Raw genomic sequence first — 25,918 nt, 5'->3', positions numbered from 1 at the left:
GAAGAAAACAAAGTAGAGCTTTCACCCAAACTTGTGAGGTTACCTGTTCTCCTCACCCCACAAAATTCATTAGCACCCAGTTGTGGGGGAAATTCCCTTTGCACCCTTCACTATCAACAGAGGACCTGAGAGGGAAGACAGGATGGAAGTGACAGGAAAAGACCGAAGTCTGCATGGTGACCAGTCCTTTGCCTCCAAACTCAAAGGTCCTTGCGTTCCACAAAGAGAAATGTCAGCAGCAGTGATGCTGGGGCTTCATTCCACTTCACCTTTAGAACCACATTAGGTGATCTAGAGAAGGGAAGAGAGGAAGCATATGCACTTCCATCTCCCCACCCCACACACATCTAGATATGGTTCAGTGAGAGGAGGAGATACGCATCTCTTCACTTATCATGAGGTTCGGAAGCACTGGCTGTTGGAACTGTAAGTCACTTGTACTTCCTGGCTCCAGACTTCCTTTGAATGCCTGAAATGGCCCCACAGTCCCCAAGAGGCAAAGCAGCAATGCTGGCAGAAGTCCAAAGGCCAGCTCCCAATCCAAATTCCTTTCCCACTGGTATTTTACAGGCCTTTACAAAACAGAAGGCAGAGAGGAACAATGCAGATACAGAGAGATTATATATATATATATCAGAATAAGTCTCATATAAGGCTTTGGTACAGCACCATCGTATCTTGGATTTTATTTTGCAATCATTTACGGAAAAAAAAACAAAACAGAGATATACTGAAAAATAGGATTTTCTTTTTCCCTTCTACATTTTTTTTAAACGGTTATCCTTCTGAGTTATCAGAAGTTCAAAATTCACCTTCTAGATGCCATCTTGGCTCGCAATGAATGATATTTTTTGACATATACACCTGTTCATTTTTTTAAATCCTAGATTTCTAAAAAATAAAAATAAAAATAAAATCAGTATATTGTTACACTGTATACGTATTAACCCAAGAGCTAAGTAAGTTGAAGTGTGTCAATCAACACAGATTTTTCAGCACAGTAGTAAGCACTACTGGCCTGTATTTAAAACCCAATAACAAAAACACAATGATAAAAATTGAAAAACCTAGTGGAGGGAGCAGGACAGTGTCGATCTGATTGGTTTTATTTAAGTCAAGCCTGTCCCCCGCACTGGCTACATTTAAAACAGCACCAAAAAGCACCTTAACATGGGTTATACATCGAAATACTCAACATTCAAGAAATGGAATCGAGGTTGAATGGTCTTTGAGGGTTAAAGTCAGTTAAAATCAGTAGGAAAGACTTCAAGGTGGGGACATTTTAATGAGCCAAAAAAGTCTCCAAAAATGTAATAGCACCTTATGGAAAAAAGTTCTATGGATTCGACACAGAGAAAACCAAAGTGTTCTTTAGAACTTTATTAGAGATAGGCAGAGACCAAAGTCTCCACGCACTGATATAAGACAGTGATATTAGATTTTGATCATAACTTTCTATTTAAATTAATTAGCTTCTGTCTTCCATTCCTATAACTAGATGCAAAGTGCTTACAAAAAAACAGTCTCATCTACTAATAGGGTTTTCCATATGGGTACAAATAAGTCAGTATGGTTGGCCAGAAAGGTCCAGGTCTTGGTTTCAGTAGTTGAAATGGAAAGTGCGAATGGACGTCTTCCTGAAAAACATGTTAAGTCCTCAAAAGAAGTCTCTTTTTCAATCACAGAGCTGGGCTTGAGAATTATCAGTAGCCTTACTGAAAGGCCAATGAAATAGAAAGTTCCCACATGGCCATCCGCTTCTCCCTATTAGCAGTGAGTGACCTTGCAGTTTATAATGCCATCGATGGGACATAAGGAGAGCTCTCACAAGCAACAAGGGTCAAATCTGAGAGAAGCCGCCCATGCACCTGATTCTGATCTTGGACTCATGACGTTATGAACACAGTCAGTATGGATAACTGGATGCTCCCTGCATGACCCATTCTTGACTATTTTAAGCAGCGTTTCTCACCTATCATTTTATCATTCAATTTCACTGAGCAGTTTATCATTTAATTTCATGCAAATCAGCATCTCCCAAAAAGTCACAAGGGAAATGGGGACAGAGAGGAAGGTCCCGCACAACAGGTGAAAAACCAGATGTCTGAGAGTCAGAAAATGAGGCATCTTCAAAGTTACATCCCCAAATGCAAACAGTGAGAAACCAAATGCTGGCTGGTTTATATTTGGCATTGAAGGGAGTTAATGGGGAAAGTGTGCTTTGCAAATGCTTAACAATAGATTTGCTTTCCTCCTGTAACAGTGGAACAAGCCATGGAAGCAAGAAATGGAAGTCCTGCTCTTGCTTTGCTACACAGTTTGAATGGAAACTCCCCTATGTACACAGGTAGCTGAGACACGTTCCTGTTATTCCCACTGTCTTGCTAAACAGTGAAGCCAGAGGTCCCACAGAAGAGACGACACTCCTTCTCAACAGTTTCCTCCCCCATTTTTAAGCAACATGGTCTGAGCAAAGGATCAAACTGGAAAACTCTACCTTTCTATATTTACCTGTGTGTGTAGGAGGGCAGAAAGAGAAGATAAATAGAAAACAGCAGAGAATTATCACTGCACTGTTGAGGAGCATGCCTGTCTCCTGAATACATTACATTCTTGCTTTAGCTTGAAAATGTCATCTACCTGTGCTTACATAAAGCCATCTCTTATGATGATCTTCCCAGTTTTTGGTGGCGGCGGTAGCAATCTTTTTGTGTGGTATAAAAGTAATAAGATATTATTAAATACAAACACTCTCTTTCCTCAGATGCCGTTCTCCTACCAGAGAAGTTAGCAAGTAAAGAATGTGGTGGAACTCATAAAATCTGAGGTTTTTCTTGTAAGGAGGGACAGTCTCTTTAAGGAGAGACTGACTTAAATATTCTTCTGCTAAGATGTACAACAGGAGGTCCAGCTCACATGAGAGACTGTGTGTATTTATGTGTGGGATTGCCAATCTTCTGAGAAAACCCCCTTGAACATGTCAGGTCAAAAGCACCCATTTAGCATGGCAGAAAACTACACCACCTTCAGATTCAAAATCCAGTACAAACTTTTAAAGGATGTGGTAATCCTAGTGCAGCCTTTAAGAGTCAGTACCAGATTTTAGATTCACAAGACACATGCTTCCCCATGAAACCTCTGATGAGCAACCTAAATATGATACCTCTGTACTTCTATCAAAAGCTGAATAGTCACAGCCTCTTAAAAAGCTTTGTTAATATTGCCTTGGATCCCAGTAATTAGCATTGTGGGTGCAAATCTGGTGAAACCTACCACAGGTTCCCAATTGCTGTTTTGACGGCAGTCTCAAATTGTAAACTGAGTTGCATTCATCCTTTTTGGCAGAATTCAAGGCAACACCATAACAGGATTCTGGCTCTGGCTAACTCAGCTGCAAAATAGAAGGAGGCAATGGTAAGAGGCAATACCATTTCAGATTTTGATATAATGCCTGTATGGATGCTGAGCTTGTGCAACAAAATTTCATTAAGAAGAGATACAGATTATACCTTCTCCATCAACATCTTCCATTAAATTTTGAAGACTCTTCAAAGAGTTAGCAGAACAGTAACTTTCCTTCTTTCCTATGTGTGGAGAAAAATTGAAATGCCCTGGATTTCCTTGTTCCTTTATGGAGAAGGAAACAGGTGAAGACAGTCACAATTTCCAGATGTCAACAGGTATGGCATCTTTCATTGCCCCAACTCCTCTCCAAATCCCTGTATACTAATAAACATTCCTAACAAACATTCCATAAGGATAACTATACAGGGAAGCTTAGGAAAGCATAAGGTTACGGTACAGAATTGGCGTTCCTAAAGCATCTATTGAATTTGGGACATAACGCAACCTCTAGGCAGAGGCTGAGAACTCCTGACAGCCATAAATGGCCCCAAAGGGATGAAGGAGAGAGAAGATGGAAACAACTTGTTTGCTAGTACAAACTGGTGGACCATCTATCAGCAGAATCAACTGAAGTGATGCCGCAGGACGTAACATTTTGATCATTTGTCTTCCTTCCCCACAAGCTCCCCCACTATGCACAACTCTGTTTTATTGTGATGATTATGTTAAACCAGCCTTTTGGAGACTCTTCTCATCTGGAGAAGTCTCTTCAAGAAATCACAGTGCTCTCTGTAGGCTTTCTTGTAATGCCAATTCTGTCCTTACAAATGTCGAGGAAACTGCTGTTTCTTTTTTCATAGTTCTTACAAGCAGGGCCAGAAAGCTTTGTCAATTATTTAATTCCCCACTCCTCAACTGATGACCATAACTCTCTATTAATCTGAGATGGTACCACAAGTAGAACTACAACTATACTCACTTATTTTGAGTTTGATTTTTTTTAAAAGAACAAACCACAGCAGCTCTTCACATATAGAAGCAGCACCAGATTCTGCACTTTTGCACATCAGAAGCTCATGGTTACAAGCAATTTTCACATTTGGACCCCAAGTGATATGGGGCACACAACAGAAATGGATTCTAATACTGAAAGGAGATCACACACAAAGCTACAGAAGTCTTATGATTCTTTGCATTACATTTCCTACGTATTTATCCCACCACCCTTAGAAGGAGATTTCCCCATTCCCTCCCTTCTATCGCCAGCAATCTTCTACACTACTGCAATTCCATTTTTTAAAAAACCCAATATATTAACAACACTTTAAAATCATGGAACAGATAAGTGGCACCAAAGCCAGGGCTGTGTGACCTACAAAAAGTCTTCCAAAGTTGTCCATCAATCTAAATTACGTAAAAGGAAAGCAGATCTGAAATGTTTCTACCCTCCGTGGTAGACCTAAAATAATTTAAAATCATTTTTAAATTAAAGATTTCTCTGACCAGATATTACTTTCAAGTATATTTTTTCAACTATAAGAGCTAGAAATATCTGTATGTGTGTTTAAAACTACATACACATGTTCAAAAGTTCAAATACCACATGCTGTGGCTTCACAGGACATGTGCAGAAAACAGGTCTTACAGACACAGCTCTGTCCATAAGCAAGGAATGCAATACCACAGAGTCCATGAACTAAAAATGCAAACATACCTTCTGGCTCCTCAGCCTATCTTTCCCAGCACTCCAGGAAAGACAAAAAAGAATCTCCTCTAATCCATAGAGGATCTAGATGATGCCTTAAAGACATGTCTTGTGGTACTGATTCTACCCTGACCTCTAAGGAAGCTGCTTTTCTCTCAAAGCTCACAACGTATGCTAAGAAACTCTATTATTCAGAACATGTTTAAGTGCAGGTATAAAAATAAAGTGAACCACATGGTTAGGATATGAGGATAGATGAGGAAGTGGAGAATGCTAAGCATCAACACAGTGGTTTGTTTTATATATATTTATATATAATTTTATATATATATATCTTGAAAAAATACTTGTTCTGCTCCTGCTCTTTAGCTTTGCTTCACTCTAACAGCCTTGCTGAATTTTCAAACACATATTTACTTGCTAGTCTTTTAAATAGTTTTCTTCTTCTTCTTCTAGTCTTCTATTTATTCCCATCCCCACCCCTTAAAATAGAAATTAAACTTTTATTTATATACTTTTATATACAATGACGTACTGGAATACACGGAGAGTGTGTATCCAAAGGTTGTACAGAAACTGGGACTCGTCTCTCAAACCCTTTGCCAGTTCCTCAAAGGTGTCCTTTCTGATGCACAAGGGGATAATTTGTACATGGAGCAAGAAACCAGTCCCAAAACAGGGTTTTTTGATGCTGGAAAACCTACAGGCATTGCTGTAGTAGAACAACAGGCTAATGCACACTACAAAGTTGTATCCATTCCATGTACCTTTAATAATCATGGCTTCCCAAGAAATCTGGGGATGGTTATTCAATGGGGATGATAAGAAATCTCTTTTAGGTGGCTGTATTCTGCACCATGGAACTCAACCAGCAATGTCTTGAGACATGAAGTAACTGCTGAAGAACAACTAAGGCTGTACTACAGATATACCTTTAGCAGTGCAGACATACCTTTAGATAAAGCCAAAGAGGTTTATGAGACTGGTTGGATTGTAATGAAAGAGCTATAACCCAGTAGTAGGGCATCCGTACCACATGCCAAAGGTCCCAGGTTAATGCTGGGTAAACAGGCATGGCTAGGAAAGAATCCAATCTGAAATGCTAGAGAGCTGCTGCCAACTAGTGTAGACAATACTGAGCTAGATGAACTAGTTGTCTGTTTCGAATAGGAATGTCCTATGCAAGGCTAAGTTAACCTCAAAGCAGCTGTATGTGTAGAACTAAAAGGAGACTGGGGGGCTTCCCCCTGTCTCAAATAGACTTGGATTAGCATTTATGGGAAGTAATATTAACATTATATCCAAACAGTTCTCACAACCCCTTGCTGCATCTGAAGCCAACACTAGAATGTACCTTTGACCATGAACTCATCTGGGTCACGGTAGAAATTTCAGAGAGGCCAAGCCAAGCCAAGCCAAGCCTTAACTCTCCAATTTAGCAGCAGGATGTGTGCACAAAAAGTCTTGAATATGTGGCATTTGTAAAAGTCTGCCTGAAACATATACAGCTGACAGTTGTGCCTGTGAGCAAGCTTCTAGTCTGGTGGAGAACAGGGACTTTCCAGAACCAGCCCCACCTCCAATTCCCAATGTTTATTCTTCTGTTTTATTTTCTTTTAAAAAGCTTGCCACTATAAGTCATGCTTGCAATTCCTGATTTCTCTGATCCCACCCCTCTTGACCCTTTCCTCATTCATTTGACCCCTTCCTTCCCTCCCTCCCCTCTCATTGCTTACAGCCCTCCTGTACCATGCACATATCAAAACTACCAGAGCCCTCTGGATTTGGGACATGAGGGTCACTTAAACCTGCATACATTCTAAAATAATCTATAACACCTCCCTGTATTCATTCATATGACTTAGTACATACAAGAAATGGAGAAAATGTACACCTTCAAAAAACATGCACATCACCATTTGAAGTGATGGTGATGATGATAATGATGGACTGCAGCACAATCCATTTAAACCTGTCAACTGCGTTTGGATGCCTATCTTTTAAGTTCATCAACTTCAATACATATAAAGGTGATGAAGCTGATAAAGGGTTATCCAGTATCCTCTCCATCTGCAGGAAGAGTATTCAGAAACATGGGTTTTTGTCTTGGGGGATTGGCTTTTTCAATGAAGTCAGTCAGTATCTGTGACTGGATATGGGCCTGGGAACGCTTACGTCTGAAAATTACATACAGTAGTTAAAAGATTTAAGCATTATTTATACTTGGACCTTTCATGACAGCATTATATTCTAAAAATTCAGATGTTTCACAAAATGGAAAGGTTATTGTGCCAGGTGTCCTCCTGACTGGCATCTGGTACTTCTCTTCCCCACCACCATCTTGGAGCAACTGTATTGCACTTGGTGAATAGTTTGTGAATGTTCAGTCTCTAAAAGATGTTCAAAATAGGTCACAAAATGGTACGGGCAAGAAAAGAATGAATAATCATCTCTTCACCAGCAACATTCAAGGGCTTTGACCAAACAAGTCCCATGACGCATATGCAACCATATCCTAGCATTCACAGTTGAAATGGACACAATTGTAGGATTATGGTGAAGGATTGCATTTCCTTAGCAATAGAAATATAACCATTTTTGCTTTGTCAATAGAAACAGAATATTTGTTAACAGTCTATGGAAAAGCAAACTATACATTCATAGAGGCCTTGGTCATATGCTAAGAAACATGTGAAGGCTTTGTAATAACTATATGTTCATGCAATTTAAAATTCATGCCACATTTTCCCAGTTCTCATCACCTGTCTCAGATAAATCAAGAAACAGAAGAATAACCAGACTTTCAAATGTTTACTGTCTTTCTTGGATGAAATTTGTATCTATCATAATCAGTTATATCCTTCAACCACTTTCAAAAATTTAAAAGGCACCAAGGGAGTGGATACAGTTTGGGTCCATACAGTCCTACCAGACGATTGAAAATCCTGAGGTCCAGTCAATATGTCCCCCCAAATTGAAGCAAATTCTACTGACTGAGGAGTTAATTCAACCTTGCCTGGGGACACACTTGGACAGGAGACAGAATATAGTTAAACAAACAAATAGAATTAAAGTAGACTTGCTCCCTTGGGTACAATTTGAAGCAAGATATGTGAAGGAACGTCATGGGAAACCAACCATGTTCAAATATGATTTTAAAAAATCATGTAAGGATATTTTCTACAATAGTGGTATGAAAAAAGGATCCTTCCTGCATGGTGAACACAACAAACTCCTACACTATTTTTTCCCACTTTTGAAGCCTTCCAGAAATGTGCAAAACCTAGACAAAGTAGGTCCTGGGATTATTATGTCTACACATTGTGGCATTAATCTTTCCTACTATCTCCAACTTGCTGAAAAATCGCCCTTTCCTGCCTGTTCCTTCAGCAAACTAACACAATGGGCACAAGACATTTCTAACTCCAAATACAGCCCTTGTTCCCTTCTAGAATGGACCGTGAGATAGAATATACCAACGTCCTCCATAACATACCAGTGAGGGCAGCCATCTCACTGTGTGGAGTCATCTGAAGTATTTTCAGCAGGGTCGCTGTGGAAGAGGTATGGCGAAGAACGATCATTTTTATTCCAGAATTCAGGTGTATCAAAGATGCACCACCATTAAGAAAAAATTTCTTCTGACTAGATTTTATGTAGATGGACCTTGCATCCTTGTAACACAGAAAAGCCAAAGAAAGCAACCCTATGCTTCTCCCAGGACCTACCCTTGATTGTTTTTTGCTTTCGCCCTCCCCAACCGAGTTCCCAGTCACATACTGCCTTCTCCCCACCCCACTCCCTATCAAGCCTAACCGCCTCCCTATAAGTACCAAACATTCTTTTTACATGCAAATATATCAGTTTCCTGTAAATACATCTAACCTCCTATATTTTTTCTGTATATATGTATATATTTATATCTATATGGTCATCATATACATTCCTTTTTCATTAATTGCTTAAGCAACACTACTGTCAAGTCCTGGATTGCAGCCTAGTGCTTCAGGTACCATGAAGAGGGTGCAAGGAAATAAATACTATCTCCTCCACTTCCAGTGTCCTCTATTAAAACGTATTTGGTTGCCTGGGCAGTGGTCCATCACTGAAACAAAGAGGGACAGTATTGGTCAACTAATTCCATCCAGTTCTCTTAACTTCACAATCTTAATTGAAGAACTGTGCGTTCCACAGGATATAGTGATTACCTCTATTAAAAGAGGGACTTCTTAAAACAGGATTATAAAAATACCTGGAGTTGTTGTCCAGTAAAGTAGAACCTCCAGATTTGGAGGTAGTAGGTCACTGAATGTCAAACACTGGGGGGAAGCTTGGGGAACATGCTGCTGCCTCCAAGCCCTGTTTGTAGCCTTTGTGGGAATATATGTGGTCTAGGTGGGAAGAAGGATGGAGGATCTGGTGGACCTTTGGCCTGAACCAGCAAGACCCTTCTTAATCATGCTTTTATACCCAGAGTGGTTGTGGTAATGGGGAACTGTACTGCCTTATTCTGCCCTCAAAGCACTGAACAGCTTTTGATCTGAATGACTGTTCTGGGTAACTTCAGTTTTAAAGATGAGATAGCTACTGAAAACTTATCTAACTTCCAGCAAAAGTCCAGCGGCACCTTAAAAGCCAACAAATTTTGTTTGGCCCATACTTTTGTGGGCTGCAGCATACTTTATCAAATATCAGAGGATTGCAGTCCAAAAAATCTTCTGCCACGATAAAATCAGTCTTTGTTTTTTGCTGCCATAGATTATCATGCCTAACTGCCATTAAAATTATCAATTAATTAATACTTTTAATTTAATCTATTAATTTTTTATTAAAGTATGGAGGTTCTAGGAGTCCATGCTGCATTCGGGCCAGGTGACTGAGCATTAAAAAGCCTTGGCCATATTCCATGTGTACTTTGTCTTCAAAACAAGTCGTCGCTGTGCCAGTCCTCCCTAGTTCTGTCCTCCTCAGCTTGGAAAAGTCTTGAAAAACATCCTCCATGAGGTTTTGAAATATCTTTTTACCTATTGTGGCACGATATTTATGGAAGGAAGGGGCTGAAGGACAAGAGGATTAATTATTAATTCTTTGTTGCCCAGCTATGATCCCATTCCCCCCTCCATAGTTCAATTAGACTTGAAAAAAGGCTTGCCACTGAAGTAAATGAAGTAAATGGAGTACCCTCCAACATTTCACAGATTAAAACTGGGACATGTGTGGCCAAGTAACATTAGAGTGCTGTCAAGGTGGCAAAAATGGTTAATGAGACAGAACACACAAACTGCGAGGCTGCAGCAGTTTGCTTTTGCCAGAGTCTACTGGGAAAGGCAAAATTATCTTTTCTCCCTCTGCTGAGATAAATGAGTTCAAACTACTTTGGCACTTTGAACTCAAGAAGACCGAGTAATATTAGAATTGGAATAGAGATAAAAGTGATATAATTATGAAGAAATGTTCAGAAAGTTAGAGGTTTGGGAGGTCTTTTTTATTGTTTACTCTTAATGTTAAGGTAATGTAAGGCAGTGTATTGTATTGCAAATGTTTATAAGTTTCATTTTATGGTTTTGTTTGCCTTTATATATTTATTTTTAAATTCATGTTGAGTATGGTAACTCTTCAAGAAATGTTTATTGCATAAAAATAAATTAATAAAAAGAAGCTGAGCATGAAAGAGGATAGTGGGAGGAGGAGGAGAGAGAAAGTGGGACATTTTAAAAGCAGCTGAACAAGTGGGATGACAGAGCATTAATTGAGACTGTCCCTGTTGAATCAGGACATCTGGAGTGTATGTATTTTCTGCAGCTGAGAGGATGGACAAGGAGAGGAGGACCTAGGCCAGTACGGGAAGCTCTGTAGGCCTGTAGATCATGCCCAAGAACCTTCTACCATGAGGATGGCTACAAAACAAGGGAAGAGCTTGAAAGTTAAAATTCCTCCAGTTATAGAAAGCTTTGTTATTTTAAACAGGTAACTAGATTTTACAAACTACTACCTGTAGTTGCGCTCTCGCTCTCTCTCTCTCTCTCTCTCTCATTCTGCAAATACTGTACAATTTGCGCATTACAGTAAAATACCATGATATGCCATCCCTTTTGATCATTGCTAAATGCTCAGATGAACATGATGTCATAGTTGCATTCGGAAAGGGTAGACTCAGCCTGTCAATGGGCCCAAACAGACAGGCCAAAATAAAGCTGCTTTGGGTTACTTTGGAAGTATGCTGTTTAAATGACGCACATATCTTAAGAGGCCAGAAGCTGTGTCAAAGCTACACTGCAGTCCTTAGGATTGGAGCATGGCTTTGGTGTGGCTTCTGACCTCTTAGGACACATGCGCCATTTAAACAGCATATCTCCAAAGTAATCCAAAGCAGCTTTCTTTTGGCCTGTCTGTTTGGGCCCAAAGTCTAGCAGCATCTACCACAATAGACAGAAACTCTTCATGCAGTCTTCAAGAACTGTCAACATGCAATGCCTTGTTCAAGTGGATGAAATCTGTAATTGATTCAATGCATGCCAGCATCTCACTTAATTCTTCAAAACCCCCTCCCTCCAAGTTCTGATCAGAAAGGAGAAAGGAAAATAAATAAAGAAATACAGTTCTATTAAGCCTGCAGTGGAAAACCATCCACGATCCGAGGACTGAAATTGCCTTGATGAATCAAAGCTGTATAAGCTATACAAACTGTGAACGCATTGAAGCAGGGGGAAATAATGATATACTGTAATTGTTTCCATTTGCATTCTCAAAAAAGGAGGACGGGAAGGGAACAAAAACTGTGGTAGACCACAATGAAAGACATTCTCGCTGCCGGTGTTCTTTCATATTTTCCCTAATGCATTTTGCTGTACCCCTAGGACTTTCACAAAAAATAATAATAACAACAACAAGAATATCAGGAGAAGCGTTACAATGGGGATAGCTGTAATATCACTGATAATAATTTTGACCGTGACAGCATGCAAATCTACTTTCTTGAAAATAAAAAGGATATTAAATTGAGAAATATCTAAACATCTAGCAAGCTTGTCAAAATTTAAAAGTCTCAGGTCTCAAGGATTCCAAGGATGTATCTGTGACCAAGAAAACACAACTGTTATTATTATTGCACTAGGGATAAACACATACTCCCATTTTATCTGGTAGGGTTCATATCAACCTAGTGTGACCTTCAGCAAGCCAAAATATCATTCAATACATATTTCCTTGCAAGCATGTCCTATAGGAATCACAAGGACTTGCTCCTAATAAAGTGTGCATCAGATTGGGTTCCTTTGCTCACTTAAATCTTAATAAACATTAATAGTGTTGGGCAAATAGCCAATTTTTAAAATGCCCATACGTATTCAAATCCTAATACAAATACATATATCCTCTTTCACAACAAAATGGGACCTTCCATGTTTGAACATCCCAATAACAGGTGGAAGACACTGGAAAATCAGTTACTCATCCCTTGCCTTTGAAACACATAACAATGTAGTGTAGCTTAATTACACTAATATCTTGGTGGCATTCACAGTAGCTGATTTCCCATGAAATTATTACTGGAGGAACATCCATTACAAATTAAGGGGCTTCTTTTTAAAGCTATTTGATGTGGGGACCAACAGGGCTCCCTCCCCAGTGTGGTACCATATTTGTATCCATTGGGAACAGTTGTTTCTTTCTTTCCTGGAAACTCTACAGTGACTGACACCTGAACTGACAGCTGAAGGCTCATGGACCACCACTTTGAATAGTACTGATCTAGAGGACAAGTTGCTCCAAACCACCACACAAGTTTCAAGCAATGACTTACAATGTGGAGCAGAGGTCCATTAAGCAAGAACCAAAATTTCCAAGCTTCCTCTCAACATGGTTGCACAATTGTTGAGACGCTGACTAAATCTATCCATTTTTACTTACTGCACTCACATGCCAACTTTCTCCAAAAGAACTCAATGTTGCACACACAGGGGTACGAAATCTCTCAGCCAGGCACAGACAAGACGCAAATCTGTTTAGCTTTAAAGTATACAAATGTTATCGTTTCATCTGTGGGAGTTTCCACACTTACAGGGAGCACTGACAACACTTCACCTTAGTAAAATGGGCTTGCCAAGGGAAAACCCAGTTACAGATACCATGAGTAATTAAATCTCTATGGACCTTGGAATGGAGGATGCTCTCAAGGAAGTTACTAGGATAATTCTCAGGGATCTTTACATCTAAGAAATAAATAGTAAGAGTCCCATAGATAGTTAGCATGGGGAGAGGAAGCCAGTCCACTTCTCTCCCCACCACAATAAATGAATAATCCTAAATTTATTTTTGAATTGGAAGAAATATGGGAAATCAATCTTACATTTTTTATTTTTAAAAACCCTGGAAGTTGTTATTTCTAGAGAAAATGATGATGGGCCTTTTCACCCATGCACCTGAAAGTGTGCTGTTGCCGCTTTCCCTTTTGATGAAACCACTTTGAAATGTGAATGTAAAACTTGTTAGCCAAAATTCTTGTTTTCATTACATATACTTCTCCAGAGTAAATTCAAACCTTTTACTCGGCATTAAAAAGCTCTCTATATAATTCCTTCATGTTCACATAAATAGCACAAAAAGGACTCAGCAGAACAACTGAAGCACCATGTGTAAAAACATCATTACTTCTCTTGCCTCTACTGACACCTTTAGAGTCTTGTAGCATTTTCAGGTCCAAATAAAAAGATCCCACAAAATGGGTCTCTACCCAAGACCTTGATAAGCAGCTGCACACAAGACACAGCACTGGACTAAAGGGAGGAATGGCCCTGACTCAGTATAAGGTAATTTGATATGTTTAAAATAGTCATAAGCTTAACAACAATAGTATAAATGACCAGACCTCTCTTTATTTTAAATGAACCAAAGGAATCTCAGGAAGCACAGCAGGAGGAAATTCTGTGCAAATAAGCAGAAATCATTCCACGGCTTAGGTTGTCACCCACATTTCCTGAACCTGTCACAAAACAGAGTACCATCTTTATAAAGAAAACCTGACAAAGTGAGGTTTGGGGCCGCAAATCCGAAATGCACTTGGAAGATAGTTCCAGTGAAGTCAGTGGGACTTTTGAGTGAAATACACACAGGATTGTGCACCAAGTATCCCACTGTATGGGGAAGAACCTGGAAGTAGAATTTGCTCTTGTCCCTTAGGGGAAAGGGCATTCTTTTAATACTACTACTACTACTACTACTACTATGACTACTACCACATTACTACAACTACTAATATTAGTCAGCATTTGCAACTTTCTCAGTAGACTCTGAAAGGATTTTACAAAGTGCTTTTAGTACTATTACCCCTGATACATGGGGGGAACACTGAGGCATTAGGCAGGTGAGTTGCATGCCTTTTCCATGTGACCTTGGACACTGAGCAGAACCAGGAAAGAGAATGCATGCCTTCAACCCTTAACTGGCTTCTTTAGCTATTTTCCTAACAGGAGCCCATGTAACCTACAGGTAATATCTTGATTTTCACAACATACAACTGGGATGCCAAACCTAACCCTGATAAGGACACCAAGGTGCTATCAGCAAAATGGAGGCTGATATATTGCTTCAGAGGATTAGTGCAGCTGATTAAAAGCCGCAGTATCCATCACATCCAGTCTAAGGATGGACTCAGGTCAACACACAACAACGCTACAGTTTATATCATAGCCTATATCATGCATTAGTACTCCAGCTCTACTTCTTGTCTATTCTTCCCAACCCTCTACAAATCTTGCACTGCATTAGAGCGGAATAAGCTTCTCTACAAATGGAACGGCTAAAAGACGAAGGTTAAAAGTTTGTAACTGAGAATTGCCATAGATCTACATAATCAGTGATACTTGGGGCTTTAAAATAAAAATCTCTATAACCATCAGGCTGCCCCACAAGCAGCTCTTAAAATTATACAGGAACATGTAGGTATTTCAAAATCAGTCTGAGTGAGAAAATAAAAAAGCTCATCAAGGATACACAAGCCTGCAGGCATACTAAAGCGGTTCATATTCTAGCCAAGGACATAACTGTACCCACAAATATTAATGTACACCATTGTATCCATTCACCCATTCCCCTGGACTTCCTGCCAACATGGCTAATATTATTTAGCTGTGGCCTGAATTTGCACCAACTAAGGCAACCACACCCTGATAGCTACTCACTGTGGATTTGCCAAGAGTTCAACTGGCCTTCTGAGGGAGAGAGTAGGCTGGCCCAGTTCCATCAGGGGCTAGCCTGAAGAAGGAGGCTCCTCCCTCCCTAACTGTCATCTTTCGGCCTCTGAGGGAGAGAGTAGGCTGGCCCAGTTCCATCAGGGGCTAGCCTGAAGAGGAAGAGCCCTCCCTCTGGTCCATCTGCCTTGGTCCAGGCCTCAGAGGGAGAGAAGAATGCTGGACCTGATTCCCTCCCCCCCTCACCATTCCCTTCTCCTTTTGTGTCGTGTCTTTTAGATTGTAAGCCTGTGGGCAGGTAACTGTCTGTTATCCCCTCTATTGTAAACCGCTCGGATTCCCAGTGATTGGGCGGTATATAAATAAAACCTATTATTATTATTATTATTATTATTATTATTATTATTATTATTATGGTTGGTGACGTTTCAAATATGCAGACAGAATAGAAATTTAACTGACATTCATTCTGGGTTTATTGACTTATTGCTTGATTGCTTGATTGGTTGATTCTGCCTTTCCTCCAAGTACTTCCAGATGACATATATGGCCCTCCTCTCCACCACCATCATAATATCTATCCTGTGAGGTGGATCACATTGACAGTGTGACTGGACCAAGGGCATACAGAGAGCTTTGTGGTAGAGTGGAATACACCTGGAAATGTTGCTTTTTGGATTATAACTCCCAGAATCCATGGCCAACATGACAATGGACAAATGCTGACTGTGTGGATTAATGTGAAAACTGAAAGGAATGGAATACCTGGCAAAACCATGTAAAGTGGAATGGAAAAGAAATAGATTTGTCCATCTCTACATCTGGATCTGGGCTCCTCCAACTTTAGTTCACCAACCTGCCCATACCACCAAGCTAGCTCAGTGGGTGAATATAAATGGCTAGTCTGGCTCAGTTTGGCTTGGTAGGTCCAAATGACAGAAGCTTGATTTAGCAGACTTTACACAATCCTAGAACACAACTACTATTGTGAAAACCATCTCAGTAGCCCTCCCACACCATATATATACCTTCTCACCCCAGTACACCAGCTCATCTGGATGGAGCCAGAGCAATTACATTGCTAAGGAGAAAAAACAAATCAAACCCAGGCCCACTGTTCCAGGAGGAAAAAGTCCATATACACCTGGATGGGTGGGTGGCATTATTTACTGTAAAGCAGGTGAAGTAAAATAAAAAATCCTTAAGCATCAATCACAGATGGAAAGCAGGATTGATGATAGATGTAAATATGGACAAAAGTGATGCTTGAGAAGCATAAGGAATTGGGTTTCCGTAGTTGCTACCTGGAATAAATTCTGTACTCAGCAATGAGAGATGAAAAATTACATTCTAAAATTGCTTTACGTAATTCCTGCTGTGTCTCTGCTACTGCTACGCTCCTGCAAGTATAAATGGTTGTATACTAAACCTCCAGGAGAGTGACACAGTAGAGTCCTGAGGTGGTAGAATTAGGCATACCACTCCAGACTACATAGGAGGGTGTGCAAAGTGGTTTTTGTTGTTGCACCTTCAAGCCATTTTGGACTTATGGCAACCCTAAGGCAAATCTATCTTGCGGGTTCAGAAGGCGTTTGCCTTTGCCTCCCTCTGAGGCTGAGAAAGTGTGAGTTGCTCAAAGTCATCCGGTAGGTTCCCATTGCCTGAGCAGGGATTTGAATGCTGGTCTCCCAGTGTCCTAGTCCAACTCTCAAATCGCTACACCACACATACTACCACACTGCAATTTTGGAAGGTGCAGTTTAAAAAAGAATAAAGCATTTCTAACACAAGGTGGGTTTTTATTTCTTGTAAAAAAAATCTAATAAAGTAGCCCATCAGGCAGAAAGTCTTCAAGCCTGGTCTTCCCTTCTCATAAGCTAGTTCTCTACTTGTCATTAACTTTGTTGGGCAATATATAAAAATGTAAATCCAGGTTATATAACCTGATTAGTATCATTAATTCTACCACTTCATTCGGCCACATTGCATACCACACTCAGTTTTGTGTCTGGGCAGCAAAAACAGATTGGAAGCAACAGACGTTACAGCAGAACCTTGCTTTGTCACACTTAGACACAAAAGGTTTAACAACTTCTCCTCACTTCAGCAAAAACCATGTGAACAGAGGCACCGATGCAGTAACATTTTGTAGTACTAGGACTATTTTTTTATGGAGTACTACAGTACAGATACTAGTATATCATCACCATTAGCATTTTAAAACTAGCCAACCTAATCCTACAGTTTGTCAGAAAGTACAACTGGGGGGGGTGCAGTTTCAACAAGCTTCTTTTCTAGTCTGAAAACAGAAATTGTCCCACCCTTTAAAATGTAATTGAAGAAGGCTCCCATGTACATAATTCCATTGAGTAAAACACAATACATATTCTAATCCTAGGTCTTCAGTTGACAGATAAGAAAGTAAACTATAATTTGTATCTTCATTCCAAATATTTTGACATCAAAAAGCTGTGACAGTTGAAATAAGCAAGTTATTCTTTGTGTGTGTGTGCGTTTGCGTTCATGTGTATGCTGGTAAGTTTCCCATTATGATTTCTGAAGCACTTTAATAAAATCAACAGATCCAGCGGGGCATCAATCTTAGCTTGAAATTTTTGTTACTAAATAGCAACCTATGACATCCCAACCCTCTCCCTGAATTAGGGTAGCTTGCTCTTTCCCCAGTGTTTTCTACCTACGTTAAACACACACTGTATAAATATACATTGTATCCTGCATCTATGTTTTTTTCTTTTTTTTAAAAAAACATTTCTACTCTATGTATAATTTTGGAAACTAGGTTGTCATATTTTTTTTATGCTGCTTCAAAGACGCACACAACTGAAGCTACAACACAGAGAAAAAGGTTTGAGGCTCACCAGATTCTTACAAAAGCTGTCCACTTTAAAGATCTCTGACCCTCTGCCTTAGATCTCCATGCTCCTAACTCTTACACTGTGGAATATTAGCAAGAGATCCAAACAACTGTAACCTGGGATGTGTTTCTTGTTCTCCATCCCATTCTCTTGGTAATCCTATCATCACGGATTGTATTGCAACTGAGGATGCTGTAGGGAGAAACAAAGCTCTCCCCACAATGGTCAAAGACGTGATGCTGGGTTGTCTTCTAGCAAGTACCATACAAGAGTCATGCGCATTGTATGCAACATTAATTGCTTATTAGGCACATTCCCTCCCTCTGCTGGTACTCAAACACAAGACTGAAGCCCATATCCCCCTGTTAATATTAGCCACATGCACCTGTGCTTCAGCTACGTCTCTCCCCACCATTCCACCACAGATTCTGTTGGATCACAAGACACTTCTGCCCTTTCGCCCTCCCTGTTTCTCCCTTGCCCCTCCTCTGGCTGGTGCTACTCTAAAGTAATGTTGCATGCCCACTGGAATCATCATGGTCCACACTATTGAGAATGGCTGTCTGGTCTTCAGGAACCTGCCGATGGCAGAGGTCATCTTTCAGTGCTGAGAGGCGAGCAAAGGGATCTTGGCGCGGGTGCCTCTTCTTCTTTCGGAGACAGACAGCTTCATCGGGCCACAGTACCTGAGAGTTAGGATGTTGCTGAACCTGGGAGGCAGAACCATCTGAAGAGGAAAGTGAGAAATACAGAAGAAAAAGAAGATGGTTAATCATTTGTAAACCTCTGTGTGGGCAAGACAAGAGAACACATGGCAATTTGTGCTTAAACCAGTAACAAAAAGAAAAGAGAAAAAATGAGAGATAAATTCAATATATAATCTAGGATACAATCATATTTTTTTAGCAGATGAAAAATCTGAGTGATTTGAAAGGAAAAGGAAAGTAATGCTGGTGAGGGCAGGGTAAAGGAAGGGTTTGCTCTATGCGGAGAAGAGAATATGGAAGAAAATGTAGCTTATGGGATTGCTGGAGGATGGATGAGCCTTAGGAATATGGCAGGCTTTCATCTAAATAAAGATGCAATCAAGAGAAAAATAAATATAAAGGAGGAGGAGTTAGGAGAGATAACAGAGGAACTGGGGTAGGAAGGAAAAAACAAGAGACGCTGGGACTGAGCTTAAAGATCAATAGGGAGGGTTGCCAGATAGCCACTAGGAAACTATGCAAAGTACCAGCTAGGGCAACATAGAAAGAGATTGGGGTGGGATGGGGGGCTATAAACTACCTTTGAACTAAGGAGTGGAGATTAATGCTACTGAGGGTAGGGGACCCTAGCAAACAGATCTTTCAGTTCTGAAGATCCAAGAAACAGGACAACCCAGTGACCTCTCAGACAGGTCCAAGCCAGGACAGAGTAACAACTTCCAGGCCAAGAAGCAGAAACAATTCCCATTACAAGTCATAGACTTCAATGAGCATTGTGCTTGGCCCAAAGTGAGGGGAGCATCAGGAGGGAGATTAGCCGGGAGTCTTGTGTTCCTCGCACTCACTGATTTGTTTTTTGGATTTCGAGGAGCCCTTGGATGACTTTTTGGGCTTCTTTATCCGCTGGTATTTCAGAGCTTCAAGCCTCTCAGGTGCAGCAGCGCTCCGGGTTGGAGATGGACGTTTTCTAGAAAGACAAAGCAGACAAGCGCCATCAGTGGCCCCCTGCCATATTCTGTCTCAAGGGAGGTCTCTCTAATGGGAAAGAGAGTGTTCAACCTCCACCAGGTTTGTCATGTAGAAGGAAAAGATGAGGAGGCCCTCAAATGATGGACTAACTGGGTCTGCCCCACCACACTGGTGCTGGAGGTGAAACCAGATTCTCACCTCTTCACATATATCTTTAAAAGTTATCTCCCCAGCTCCAGCCCCAGCCCCACAACCAAACCTGCCATTTCTTTCTCTAGGGATTGTCAATTTTATGCCCCATAGTAAATGCTGCTAAGGTCGAACCAGGCAAAGGTTGTAGGAAGATATTAGGACTCCAAACCCTGGCCACTCCTGTGAACAGAATCAAACTCCTGAAAATAACTGAATCATGCTGGAAAAAAATATATAGAATAGGCACCGAGGCTCTTGGCTTAAAATTATCTGCAAATTTTAAAAATGAAAGAATAATTAACGTGGCAGCTGCTAATGATAGATAAGGCACTTTTTGGAAGGAAAGGGAAGAGAAAAAACCCAAAAGGCACATACAGGTGTTCAGTGATGGGACAGATTATGAAATCTAGCAGCAAATGATGCACCCTGACTCCATAGCACAAAAGAGAGAAGATTGAAGGAGAAACATGGCAGAGTTGACAGATGTAATGAGGATCTTTTACACGCCAAAACATCCTTCATATGTTTCCAAGAATTCACCTTGACAAGTTCTAAAAATTCATCACAGGTTGCATACAACACACAGGTTACAAGGAGAAGAATTCTTCCAAATTGTTTTGAAAGTCATAGTCAGAAACGACAGATGTTTTAGGCCAGCAACGTTCCTTCATTCAGTATAAAGATATATCTAGGCCATTATATTATTCAAAATGATTTTGGAAAAATCCCAGTGCTTTAAGTGACTGGATTTGCTGCATGCATGCACTGAGAACTGTGGCTCCCCACATGCTGATAAAACTGCAACTTCCATAAACTTATGCCAGAACAGCCAATGGCAAGGATGATGGAAACTTTATACCAATGTATTGGACTAAAGCAATATAATGGAAAGCCACACATTTCTCCTGCCACCAGCTACCATACTCTAAGGGCCTCCAGTCAAAAATCACAGCTACAACACCTCTTGTGGTTCCTTAATGGAGACAAAGGGAATCCATGTCCAAAGGATCACATGTAGCTTGCTGGTACCCTTCTACTTTCTGATTGAAGGTGGTTATTTGGCCTTTTTAAAATGTGACAAAACACAGAATTATAAAGCAGGAATGATATTTATTGAAGTGTATACTTCTGGCATTCTCGTATGTAGACTCAAAAGGAGGTCCTTCAGTGACTGATAATGTGAATGAAACAGCAGCAGTTTCTGATGTCATGAAATTTCAATGTTATTTACGTCGTCATCTGCCCCCATCTTCCATTCTGCTTCACTGTTGACAAAATGTCTTACAGATACAGTACTTCCATTGACCCATGCATAAGTTGACTCATGTTTTTGGGTCAACTTTATGACCTAAATTTCTAGACTTATACATGAGTATATACAATATATCACGCTCAGGGGAAAGCACCGTAAAACCTCTGAATAAGTATTGCCAAGAAAACCCTGTGAAAACCTTTTAGCAAGAAAACCCTTTAGCAATGCCATAAGTCAGAAACAACTTGAAGGCACACAACAACAACAACAACAACAACCTCTTCTATCCTCACTCATTATAACTTTGAGCTATATGATCATTCTGGGAGAAAATGGGGACTTATTATATTTTATAACACTGAAAAAAATCCTATCTTTTAATGATAGAAATAGAAAGTATTAATATGTTGTCCAATCAAGATGTCCAAAAGAGAAATATTGATTACTGTGCCACAATCATGATTAACAGTAAAAGAAAGGAAGACCAAGGTTCTACCATAACAAAAAACAAAACCCCAAAACACCTGTCAGAAACTACTGACAGGTTCACAGAATCTGTACAGAAATACTGCAAATAAGATATTTGTGTCTGGTCCCAGCATTGGGTAATCAGAGGAAAATTTCTTCAGTGATGATACTCATTTTACGTTTGGTAGTATCTAAATTACATTAGACAGCTATTCCATAAATATGATGCTAATGGAGTAAATTTCAACCACCCACTAGAAATTACATCCATACCACAATCAGAGCTAAACTACTCAGCTCTAGAACTTTCTGAATGGAGGCTCTGCGCAGGCGCAAAACCCATTTGTGTGAGGAACAGAGAAGATGAACAAGAATCAGTTTTTATTTCTCAGCAAACAACAGCCCTTCTATTGTAATAAGATCCAGAGGGATAGCTATGGTAGAATGCTGTAGCAAACATAACAAAGATGTTTGCAGCATCTCAGGGTCTGAGCAGATGGCCCAGGATATCACGGGCTCAGCCCATACTGTTCTGCCCCAATGCTTACTTAGGTTTGTCTCTGGGTTGACATGGGAGCAGGTAGGATGTCTACATGCCCATCCCTGTGCCAAACCAGGACCTGCTACCAACACACACTCCTTACCTTCTTGCGCTGTCACTTTTACTGAGAAGCCCCTCATTGCCATGTCTCACACAGAAATAGGGCACCTGGCCACATGGGTGCAGCCAGGAGTCCTGTTTCTGCATCAGACTTTGTATGGTTTCTGAATACAAGCAACAGTACAGCAAGCTAAGGAGCAGGGGAGGCTGTCTAAACAGCTGAGAGTTGTAGCAACCAGGGGTCAAATTATTCCAGGGTAACAGCTGTTTACCACGGGATCAGGCTGGATCCTCTGGATCCATGTCCAGTCTGACAGAATCAGGTTCAGAATGATCATATAGCTCAATCAGGTTTTAGCCTGTGTCATCTGAACTAGATGACATGAGGCCAGGTGGAGCCTGGGCCTTTTGGCCTGGCTGGTCAACCCCTTAAAGATGAAGTCCTAAATTCAGTCTTAGTCCCAATTACACACACTTCCTGATATTAAAAAAAGACCTAAAATGGCCCAGATAGATCCAAACATGGGGAAAATGCCCTCTTGTCCTCTACAGAATTTGTTGCAGTCCACAAAGACCAGATTGACGGCGACCTCCCAGAGGACTTTTTCCGCAATCACTCCCACTTTATGGAATGGCCTGCCAGATGAGATCCGTCAAATTGCCAACCTTGAGAGCTTCAAGAAAGCTATCAAGACGAATCTCTTCCGGCAGGCCTTCCCAGAATAGATCCCGGCCATGTAACACTCCCCCCACAGACATATACAAATTAAGCCTCTGCCCACCGTTATTTTATTATTGTAGTATTGTTTTTAGATTTTTATCTGTAATTTTAATGGATGGAATTGTTTAATCCTTTTTAAAGGGGGGGAATTGTATATATTGTATTTTTTAAAGGATGTATGCCGCTTTGATTGTGGAAACAAAAAGCAGGATATAAATTAAAGTTTTATTATTTTATTTATTCCAGGGCATTTGGGGCAGAAAAGTATGTTTTTTTGTGTGTGGGGAGAATAGATGTGGCCCTCTAAGATCTGGAAGGTAGAGTAAGCCCCTACCCTTCCATAGTTACCCAATCTAATTTGATAACCATTGTCTTAGGACATGTCTATATGAACCAAATGAACTGGTTTCCCCAGCCCTCATGGGACTCTGTGTTCATGACACAAGGACAAAGCCCTGAGTTGAGTGCAGCGTTTTCATTAGATGAGGCCAGTTCTGCACCAAATCTGGTCCATCCCTAAACTGGCTTAAAAAGACTTACTTTTTGCCCCGAATTTTCCAGGAAAATCTGGAGCACTCCGGAGCAAGTCATGGTGCCTGTTTACACATGTGTCCTAATGTGCCACCCACTTTCTGGCACAAGTTGCTCCCTCTGAGTTTGCCCAGCCAAATCAATGATGCTGAGCACCTCATTTTCAGTCTTTCAAACTCATGGTATTAGTAGTGACACTGGGCGACACATGGAGTCACTTCAGAGTATGGAAATAAAGGGGGAATTCAGGACAGCTCTGGAGCCAAAATACCCTGAAAGCAGGCCTGAGTCTTCTTGGTTTATAAAACAGAGTATTCTGTAAGTTTGCCATATAAAATAGCCTAGATTATGCAGAGATGAGACAAATTTCTTTAATGTTGAATAAATTTTTCATCATCATCATCATCATCATCATCATCATCATCATCCAATTAACAGCCTTACAAGTATTATATGAATTTAAACTAATAGTTCATTCAGTCCACAGCTCTTTGTTCACTACTTCTCAAGGGATCAAAGATTTAGGATATAATGAATGTGAAGGCAGGTTTTATGGGTCATATGTCAACATCCAAAAATAAATTCTGAATCTAGGTTCCACAGAACTGGGGCTTTTCGAATTGGTGTTGTTCCCAATTCCAAGCCAGCAAATTTAAAACCATAAGCTAGAAGAGAAGTATAATATGGCACTTCACAAAGGAAGAGAAAACATCCAGAAGAGATGCATGATTTGTCCCCTTCTGGGGAACTGGCACAGTGTCCTTGAACGCTGACAATGGGCAACCGAATTGTGAAGCTCTACCAGTATGCACCAGAAGAAACCAGAAGAAGTTCTTTCTTTGCATCTTCTTTTCAGGCTGAGCATTGGAACCATTAGTCAAGAAAGACGAAGTAGGCCCTTTGCCGCAAAATGAGACACCAGGAAGCAATATGCATGTCATTATCTCAGTACCAACAAAATGGAATGGAAGAGTACCAACAGAATGGAAACAGTCCTCTCATCTTCTGGCACTCTGAAAGACAGAGAGACCCCATCCTCCTTGTAGAGGATTGATAAGTCACCTCAAACCTCCAGGAAGCAGCTGTATTTTAGTTGGGTTGTTCTACAGCAATTTGCAAATAAAAGTTGCTAACAAAACAGCAAGAAAACTCTCCCTTCCCCATCTCACACATTTCACTACTGTGCCAGTTCCAGCATCAGCAGTAGCAGCAGTGCAATGGGACAAGAGGGAAGCTGATAAAGAGCAGGGCACACACCAGAGAAAGGCATCCCTTCACCAGGTTTGCAAAGACATCACAGGTCATCTGCACAACAGGGTTTCACCATGCTTACAGGAGGAGCGTGTAGGAGGGAAGAGGAAAGGTAGGCTGAGAAGAAAGGAGAGGGAGAAAGGGAGTAGAAGGGAGAGGGAAGGAAAAAGGAGAACTAGGAACAATGGAGTGAGAACAACAAAGCAAACTGTAAGAAGTAAATAATGATTAAAAAGAAAAGAGAAAAAGCACTCAGACAAGAGGACTCACAACGTCTCCAAGCCAGAGCGAGTGTGACATGCATGCAGAAGGACCAGCACAAGGACAGCCTTTAAAGGGGAAAACTGTTTTCTTCGAAAGAAAAGAAAAACCAAAAAACCCAGACAAACAGACAAGAGTCCTCAATGCTCCAAAGAAATACACCAGAGTGACACCTGTGCAGGGCACATACAAGTCCTTGACAGCCCACCTAGGCTCATCTAAGGCTATGAGCAGAAGACCCTGTCCAAGTTAAAGGAAGAACACACAGGACAGAGTTCAGTGGCGAGAGGCAATATGTGCCCACCAACTTGCTTTGTGTTTTTTGGGTTTCCCACTGCAGTGATGTGATTAATGGCAAAGAAAGACACCCTGCTCCAGGTTAATTCATGCACAGCAAAATACACTTTCACTAAAATATGTCACAACTTTAATTCTAAAAAAAATCACTTTACTAAGTGACTAGCTTTTAAGGATGCAAGTATCAGCTTTGAAAAGGGAAGTAACTACTGAATTTCCAGAATATCGATGAGTGTAGAGAAGTAACAATTCAAATATCTGAGGGCAGGATTTTATTGTTCTACATCGCTTTTTGTTGCCGTCAACAAAAAGCAAGAACAATAATAAACTATGTGGAAAAAGTAAATTATGCAAACTTTTATTAACCTTGAAAAATGTGGTAAGGACATGGAATCCACCTTTTCTTGTGGCAGAATTTGCATTACTTAGGTGCAGAACTCTAATATCATGCAGTGGAACCTTCCTCAGGACGAGAGAGCCATCTGAGGAGTGACTTTCATCCACCAGGCCTCCCTCAGCCTAAAGGGCCTCTCTTTCCTACATCCATCTGAGGAG

General features: G+C 40.6%; 1 protein-coding gene across 5 annotated transcripts in view; it reads right to left on the bottom strand.

Moving 5' to 3' along the window:
- Positions 1-15,615: 15,615 nt before the first annotated feature.
- IGSF9B (immunoglobulin superfamily member 9B) overlaps positions 15,616-25,918 on the bottom strand; it is a 140,086-nt gene continuing 129,783 nt past the window's right edge. For 2 of the 5 annotated variants that reach the window (XM_042477404.1, XM_042477405.1), the window contains exons 19-20: positions 19,666-19,787; positions 15,616-18,840 (exon numbers count right to left, since the gene is read on the bottom strand). In XM_042477404.1, the coding sequence (XP_042333338.1) occupies positions 18,617-18,840; positions 19,666-19,787 (346 nt within the window). In that variant the 3' untranslated portion in view covers positions 15,616-18,616. Of the gene's footprint in view, positions 18,841-19,665; positions 19,788-25,918 lie in introns of those variants that run through there. The other 3 variants (XM_042477407.1, XM_042477406.1, XR_006104830.1) reach the window with 3 other exon arrangements.

Source organism: Sceloporus undulatus, chromosome 6 (genome assembly GCF_019175285.1).
Source record: "Sceloporus undulatus isolate JIND9_A2432 ecotype Alabama chromosome 6, SceUnd_v1.1, whole genome shotgun sequence".
NCBI classification, from domain to species: domain Eukaryota; kingdom Metazoa; phylum Chordata; class Lepidosauria; order Squamata; family Phrynosomatidae; genus Sceloporus; species Sceloporus undulatus.
Note: the sequence above shows the minus strand (reverse complement) of the source record. Positions and strands in the feature narration are given on the sequence as shown.